Source organism: Branchiostoma floridae, chromosome 4 (assembly GCF_000003815.2).
Source record: "Branchiostoma floridae strain S238N-H82 chromosome 4, Bfl_VNyyK, whole genome shotgun sequence".
Lineage (NCBI taxonomy): Eukaryota > Metazoa > Chordata > Leptocardii > Amphioxiformes > Branchiostomatidae > Branchiostoma > Branchiostoma floridae.
The window spans coordinates 10,771,914-10,780,973 of record NC_049982.1 but is presented as its reverse complement, the minus strand read 5'-3'; the positions used below and the strand labels follow the sequence as shown (position 1 = coordinate 10,780,973).

General features: G+C 39.6%; 1 protein-coding gene across 3 annotated transcripts in view; it reads right to left on the bottom strand.

The window, feature by feature from the left end:
* Positions 1–8,743, bottom strand: part of LOC118413896 (cat eye syndrome critical region protein 2 homolog) — a 32,261-nt gene extending 23,518 nt beyond the window's left edge. For 2 of the 3 annotated variants that reach the window (XM_035817506.1, XM_035817507.1), the window contains exon 1: positions 8,299–8,532. In XM_035817506.1, coding sequence (XP_035673399.1) covers positions 8,299–8,439 — 141 coding nt within the window. In that variant the 5' untranslated portion in view covers positions 8,440–8,532. The other variant, XM_035817508.1, reaches the window with a different exon arrangement.
* Between the last annotated feature and the right edge of the window lie 317 nt (positions 8,744–9,060).

Sequence of the window (9,060 nt, the reverse complement as noted above, 5' to 3'; positions counted from 1 at the left end):
CACTACTTCCTCAGTTTGACTGGTGCTGGCTGCAGTGGCCTTGCATGTCTGTGATCATGGTAGGCTTGATGTTCACCTTGTGCTTGAAGTTGATGGATCTACAGACAGCACTTTGAAAAAAAATCAGTTTCAAAGGAATTCTACATCTCATAGTAGAGAATACAATGTCATGTAAATTATTTGGTCACTGTTGGCAATATGGAATCCTATATAAAATACTTTACATAGAAATCTTCATAAAATGATGTATGACAGAAGTTTGTGTGATAAATTATATATGCTTTTAGTTTAAGTTTAAAGAAATCAAGCAGAAAACATGAAAACAGGATGCTATGGAGTATAGAGAATTTTTGGAGTATTCCAGGAAAGCCTGGTCATAACACTGCTGCATGATGGGTAATAATGCTACTAATATATTGTAAAGTGCTGATATACGAAGGCAGTACAACCAAGTTTAGAGTCTATTCAAGAACTAAAGTTAATCTATTAGCTATTCTGATCCTAGTGAAGTGGGTTTTACTATAGAAGAAGCTTTTAGTTTTAACAAAAAGACTTGTTTTTCACCATAGACTGAAATGTGAAGTCTCATTTTGAGTTGTTTAAAGACTTGCAGAAATACAATTGAATACAATTTATTTTTTAACGATCTAGAGGGTCATTTCCTCGCTATTAGATTGAAATATTTTTCATGTGATAATTCGGTCGGGAAGTAATGTTAAAACGTCTTCAAAAAGTGCGATCTGGGGCATCCGAGGGCGAATTCAAATGATATGCATGACGTCATTTTAGAGAGTCGCGTTCTTGTAGTAGCTCTACCCCTGTCCGCTGTAATGGCGTCTTGTAGTACAGGTCGTGTTAGTACAAAGTCCAGTGGACGTTATTGTGTCGCAGGAGGCCAACATGGCATTAGCTGTAAGAATAGTCAGTCTACCGAGGGGATATCTATGCACAGATTCCCCAAAGTTAAAAATGACAGAACTGCGGCTGACAAATTGAGAGTCTCAGCGAGCTAGAAAACAGTGTACAAAATTATGTATCAAGTTTGTTCAGAGGCATCGGCATGGTTCCTTCCGCGACATCTACGGCTCCGCACACTTCGAGCTCCGCACACTTCGAGCCCTCGTACTTCAACATGAACCTTGAGATTATACCTTGGGAGAGCTGTGGGAGGACCAGAAGGATTATCGCAGGAAAAGTTCCAACTATTGACACCGCTGGTCTGCCGACTCCAGTCACGGAACGCGCGCGGAGAAGGGTGAATTCGCCACAGTTTATCACAGCTGCAGGACGTTTATCTGTCACATACTAGTAGTAATTCACCCTGTAAATTTACCTTGTATTTAGCTTGTTCTGGTCATAACTGTGTTGCCATTATTGTGAAGTACTTGTACGCTTAGACTCCGACACAAAACAGCACAAATGATTCTTGGATTTTACATCTTTGTCGGCGTCCGGATAGATTTCATAACAAAGTGAACCGCTTATACCGAACTCGTAACAACAATGATGCCGACGCTGTCCCAAGATTTTCAAGCACGAAAATTTGCTGACCGTATTCAAAATACGTTGGAAAAATAGTCACTAGATTTTGTCATGAGTATTGTAGTTTTTGGTCTCCGTAAAACCAAGTTACGAGCGAATCTGGGATTTTTCGTCGTCAACAACAACAACTCTAAGAAAAATGGCCCCAAAAAAGATGGCGGCCGTGCGCTAAAAACCTCAGAGACTTTTCGAATTTTCTTTCACGGAAACACCAGTCTGTATGTTTTTCCTCGAATCACTAGGAGCTTACGAAATCTGTGTGTTGTTTAGTGTCTTAGCGGTGGACATGTTGTTGATAGATGAGTTAAAATAGTTTGGTTTTGTATAAAAACTTCTAGCGTAACCTGAGCATGTAAACAAAGGAAAATATATCGAGGTTGCGGGACCACAAGCATGTACGTACTCGTTACTATGTCATCGATAACTCGTTTTTTTTTTGCTCGTGTAGCTACAAACTTGGCACTTTTGTCGCTAGATTTTGTCATGAATATTGTAGCATTTATATGTAGTACTGATATGGTCTCCGTAAAACCTAGTTACGAGTGAATCTTGGATTTTTCGTCGTCAACAACAAAGAAAAATTCCTCACAAAGAAATGGCGGCCCCGTGCCATGCGCTATTATTTAACCACACTTTTCGAATTTTCTATCACGGAAACACCAGTCTGTGTGTTTTCCTCGAATCACTGGGAGCTTACAAAATCTGTCTGTTGTGCAGAAAAATATGAGACAGAAAGAACAGTTACTCTCAAAATGTTTCACGGACTCGTCACAATCTGGAGGCGTTTAGCTATCGGCCGTGCTCACGACTAGAAATAGTCAGTCTACGACGTACTATCTATCCGATAAAAGCTTACAGGTTTGTAAACAAACACATACTTTGAGTGGGAATGTATTTTGAGTCGCATTTCTTGTGGCAATGAGGTTGCTTCTCATTTCAAATCCTGGCGAACTGTACGTAGTTAGTTGCTCAGCTGTTGTATATTTGTACGCGAAGCTTTAGTCCCAGTTTCGCTAGCAGACACAAGCTGAGACCGCAAAGAGGCACAAACTTCTGCGCTTCCGCTAGAAAACATCTTCAAATTAATGTACAGCATGGCCTCCTTACTGAGGATAATGTAAGCTCATGCTATCATTTGTGTATAGAAGAAGCGATGGCTGTTTGTCCCCGCTTATTCCACACGCTACAATAATGAACTTTCTCCCCGCTTGCGTTACGCACGCTTGGTACGTGCATCAACTTCAAGTGCCTCTAAGATATATTTCAGTGGCGTGAATACGAACGAAATTCTCTTCAAGTGAAGTGAAGTATGTGTTCTTTAGTCGTGCCGAGTTTCGTCAATGAATTATGTTTCCTTTATAAGATACGGGTCTATCAAATGTATATTATTCCCCTAGTCAACCATACCAGCTAGTAGGGACTAACTAAAATGACGTCACGGCATGTTCCTAATTAGTTCCAGCAAAGAGCTCAAAGTACACATTTTTATGTCGCTGTTTGAGGGACTTCCGGACGGACAATTGATTTGAAACTTGCATTGACTTTTTCAGAAAAGATCAAATTTTTACATTATTGGTATAAAATGCTACAGACGATTTCATTTCAGTTACACTTTAATCAAACAATAGCAAAAGAGATGGACAGTCAGCCTTAATGAGGGGGTGATGCTTTCTGTGAAATTATAATGATACGGGGAGTGGTTTGTATCTACTTCATCAGATATACACTATGTACACTAATAGCTTGCTGGTTTAGAAGTGTTGGCAAAATGAAATGAACCCAGTGGACTACAGACAACTTTAATCAGAGGGAGATAGTACAACATCTACGTCAAGTGTAATCAAGGTTAGTTTGTCTGAAGCATAAGATTACTCACCCATCATGAGTAATGTCTCTATGACTGTTTCCATATAAAGTTAGGCCAGTAGTAAATAGTCACTAAGTCAGGATCACCAGGCATGTACATTATCAGTGACTAATGCCATAATGGTCACATGACAAGCCCTCTTCATGGACAGTTGTAACTCAAGGTTGTTGACCTTATTATGACCTAGGTCAAGATAACTAGAAATAGTGATCAGATACAATAGCTACTACAGTCAGACGCTTTCATTTGTAAAACTACATAAAGTTACACCACAATATTGTTTTCTGTCAGACAGTCTACAGACTATACATTGTATACTACCATAGAGTAAAAGGCTCCCTAAAGATTACAACTGGGATCTACAAATCTGGCATATCTTAAAGGAAAGGAAAGAGATAAAGATAAAGGGGTTAGAGCAAATAAATCCTGCCTTTTACATCATGCCAGGAAGTTGATTTAATCACCTGGCACTCAGCGTATATCTTGTGGGAGAACAGAGGAAGCAAAATAAAATGAGGACCAGCACCAGGTAGAAAATAGTAATACATGTACTATGAGTTAGACTGAATCTCCTTTTACACCAATACTGCTACCTGTGTAAGGTAAATATGAAGCCACACAGATACACTGATACACTGTGTATGAGATGTTCAGTTGTTAAAAAGCAACCTGTTCACTGCAGACTTCAGAAAAAACAAACTCACAATTTCGTAGATTAAAAAGATTCCGGATCACTGTTAGTGTTACTGTTATGTATCACATGTTGTAGGAAACAGGAAAAAATGTTGTGTTTAATTAATAGAACAAATGAACAAAAACAATGCTTTTCCAGCAAAGATCACTGACAGCTGTGTATGTAGGCAATAGCGCTGTTTATGAATTATTCATAAACCACTTCATTAGCATTCTGTGTTTATCACTGTTTATCGCCCACCGACAACACGTAACACTTACAGTACAGTACTGTACTGTACTAATGAAGTCACAATATTCATATCGATGATGAATTGTACCTGTTTACTGAGCACTGAATTTTTATAATATATCAAAAGACTTTGCCAAACTACCATACATGTATCTTGATACCAGCTGCTCAGAGAATCTATAGCATGATATATATAAATATAAGTATCATTTGTAGTACTACTGGTATAGCTGTTCCTGGATAGCCTGACAATTTAGCCTAGACCTCTCATGATAAGAAGATGTACTTGGGTGTATTTGTCTAATCTATTCATATATTTTTTCTATATAATTGAATTAGTACTATTAAATCATACTTTGATATCTAACCATATACATTTTTAACAATTTCTGTATGCTAAATTAATAAACTGTAGTAGAGTAGGGGATACAGTACTTGAATTTGATATTGAAATTCTTTAGCTTTAAGATTTCAAACAAGTACTAAATGTAGAATAACGTTTTTAATCTATTTGATACATAGATTTCAAGAAAATTTTGTTTATACTTGTGCCTTTATGCACATAACCTACACATATGGAAATACCAAAGTGCACAGTCAAAATCTAGGTACACAGCAACAATTTTGAATGCTCTAAAGTGCATATGCGTCCAGTATGTCAGGCTCTGATTTTACACATTATCGACGGACAAACCATATAAGAACCAGCTGGGACAACTCTGCTAAGTGCAAACAAGCCTCAGCAAGACATCACAAATCACGTTGACCTTGCTAGCCTTTTTATTTGGGGTTAGTAGGCTGTGGCAGCAAGATTAGACACATCCATAAATACTGGCCTGGACTGCTCATCACCCAAAACCCAAAACAGTCATTTAGAGAGATGTGGCGGGTAAGCTATCACTCATTGTCTTATCATTTAGCCCGCTGGGTTAACGTTACCTGAAGGTTAAATGGACCAGTCATCAAGAATCTAATGTTCCCTTAGAGAGAAGACTTTGACACGGTTCCAAGATGAAGGGATTTAACAGGGATACAGGTTGGAATGGGGAGATTCGCGTTGAAAGGAGGGAATCGTGTTGTGCATCATAACTCAGAATTTTCATCTCTTCTAAGTAACAGAGTTTCTTAAATTCCCATAGAAGCTTTCCTATTCCGGCTCTTGACTTCAAAATCAAATATTACAACTTGAATGGTTGTCTGTCTACTAATTTGACATAATCATAATTCCACTATAACTTTTTCAGAGTTGGACTGAGAGTGGCTGATTTACATCATTATATTGAAGAGGTCGGTAAAGTTGAAGACCTACATGTAAATATTGCAAGGACTGTAGATGGAAAACTGCAAAAATGAGCAAGCTTGCACCACTAATACAGCTCAATTCAGAATAGGCAAGTTGCAGTATCCAGCTAGCAGCTACATATGATCATAAATCATCATCTTGACTGGTCTAACTGGTTAAGGGTGTAAGCATTGTTTATCAAACTAAAGACCATATAAAGATCAAGAAGCTGTGAACATTGCCAATAAACACATGGGAACCATGTATCCTTTACGAGTTGAAAACAAGTGAGCGACTGTCAATCACATATAGCACATTTTTTTTTTTACACACAGACTGACAGAGGTAGTTGATATTTCTAGAGGTCAAAGGCCAAGGGTTATATCTGTCCAGACCTGCAACAACAGGGAAAGATAATCCCAACCAATGATATATCTCCCTTTAATGGCTTTATATAGCCTCATGCACTGGATTTGGAACTTTTTTCCCAAGTAGTCATAACAACCACTTGCTATATGCTTTAACTGTTCCACATACAGAATCACACTCTTTGTGGGGCAAAAGAGTACTTTGCTAAAAATATAAATGATGAGAGTTTTCTTGGCCCACTGTCAAACTTACCATAGTGTACATACATTCATTGTGCTTCAAAATATGTCATGCTACTAGTAATAACATTAGATCATCAGTGAATGGGAAATGATATTGTTCCAAACAAAAAACTGGAAGCCTGCCATAAATCATGTAGAACAGGTGTAAGCAAATGGCACCTATGTGGGAAATTACATCCACAAACACCCAAGTGACAGATAAATACATTATGTTAATGTACACAACAAAAGAAAAACTGCAATTTTACTGTGTGCTATCTGTGACATACACACAATATTCACATTATATTAAAAGCAGAGGCCAAGAATTCAAATCAATGTTACTACATTGCACTCATGTACAACCCATTTTAATAACAAATTTTATTTTAAAAGATCTAACAGTGACAGTCTAAGAAAGAGATGTGCTGATCACAAACAGTTTATCAGCTTACTATACTGATATTTCTTGATCTGGAACTAATTGGATAATACACAAAAACATGTTAAAAATACACCCATTGGTTATGGTACAGGGGGCCATATTTTGAATGGTGCAAAATATGTGACAATTCTTAAACATTTTCCCTGAGGCAAGTCTCTGTCCAGAATCTCTCCTGATATAAATTCAAAACATTTCACACTCAGATTTTACTAACTGTCCTAAATCTTGCGTCTCTTGGCACATACTACAACAGGCACGGAATGCCAGCAGCCACAAAACACCAGCAGCAAAACTGTGCATAAATCCAGAAATAATCAACTGATATCTTAATATTTCAACATTTGGCACCTGACATTGCCATTGTGCCATGACGTGCTGATCCTAAAGTCAACACGAATGCAAGGAAATGACGAAGGCCATGATAGCACTACTACGCTACGTTGCATGAGGGGTGACAACCTACTATATATATGCCTGCAAATACTGAGGCTTTTACATCCTCATAGTATACACATGTACACCAGAATATTATAATTACTACTATTGTCTATTTACAAAACTGGATCAATTTGTAACAAAAACTCATTGACAATTGTGGAAAATACACTCAAGAAAAACAAACTTAGGGTAGGTGGGCAGTGGGAATGTATGCTTCAGGAAAGGGGAAGCTAAAACATAGGTAAGTGTGTGAGAACAAGCACGTGAACAACACTACAGGGCCACTTCCTGGCTGCACAGCAGCTCCAGCTTTTGTTTTGTCCCAAGCCAAGTTCCAAAGTCTAACACACCGACGTTTGTACACTGATAACGGCCAAGAACAACCTGGTTCTGGCGCAAAAATATTACAGAAAACTCTATCAGGTCTTTATGGGGAAATTCTGACAGAAACGCGGGAGGAAAAGAGTGTTATGGAGACAGAAACACGGGATGGAATGGGGGTGGTTGTTGTTGGGTCGGCTCAAGAGTCGAACGACATTTTGTCCCCCCATGTTTCTGCGGGGTTCGGCGCCGCCGAAGTCCGGGCCGTCTTCACGGTCTTTCCGCACCCTAGGCACGCCCAGAAACCCCTCCACATGACCTTCAAGTTCCTACATATTAATCAAATTATGGAAATGAGATATTAATATACTGCTCGGAGGAGTTAGGAGGGGGCAAACCGGGGCTCTCGTGAGAGAACTAACCGGAACAGGCACAAAAGGAGGCGAGGCTAGCGCTCACCCGTCCCGTAGCTCGCTTCGCCCCTTTCCCCACACAACTTTTCTTCGTTTTTCTGACATTCCTCAAACTTGTTTTCCATGTTTTGTATCCACACTTAAGTGACCCAGGTCGGGGGTCAATGGTAAGATCACAAACACGATGCAAATGTTATGCTAATGCAGGCGATTTGGAGCAGAAATTTGAACAAAAATTTTCAACTGCATGTTTTGTGTCACGACACACCGACCACAGCAAATTGCGGCATGAAGCAAAGAAAGGACATGGAAACTACAGTCTTCTGATAAAGATCCCTGTACCACATGGCAAAGATTCCACGTGTTTTTGCCGTAAGAAAAGTTCAAGTGCACAGGATTGAATTATGAGCCACTACACTTGTTGCGAAACTGGAGTAATTCTAGTGTGAGTAGGGAAAACAGAGCGGACACTCACTTCGATCTCGAAGTCCGAAAGGTTGAAGGCCGCTCGGAAAAGGGAGCAGAAATGGGCGATTGCAGGCACTTCCCACCACGAACGTATCTTTTCCAACTGTGAAGGCTCCTTCTTCTTATTCTTGTCCTTACTGCCTGCCATTTCGGTCCTTCAGCTGCTAACAATCCCAGTACAAACTATCCAAAGGTCCGACAACTCCGCACAACAAGCGCCATTATGATCATTCTTTCCGAAGCTTACCGGAAACAGCCGAATGCCTCACCCGACGTCTCCGGAAGTAGCCGGGAATTGCCGAGCGAGTCGGAACTGTGCGCTCCCGCTGGGAGCTGCTACAGCAGTCAAGGAAGGAGATCTGACACCAAGGACAAACCAGTTGGACACTGCAAAAGTATTTCTGCCAAGATGTCGGGAACATTACATCGGTTAAAACGCCATTTGTGTTCCCCATGTGATCACACAATATATAGCATTACGTCACTTGCAAGTGTCTTGGGCGCAAAGTCCCTCCAAACTTATTTAATACGCAACATGATCAAATATTTGAGTATATTCCATTATCATTATTATTTGTCTGTATCTACTTAAAACCAACAGCCAAATATCCAGACTGCCGAAATCAACAGAGCAGTCATGCATGGAGCTTCAAAACATTATTGAGCTTTCTGGGAAATGACCACATGGATCACGTGATTCTACTACAAAGCGGTGCATTACGTCAGCATTCGACTAGCAGCTGGCTCTAAAACTGAGCAGACTTTGTAC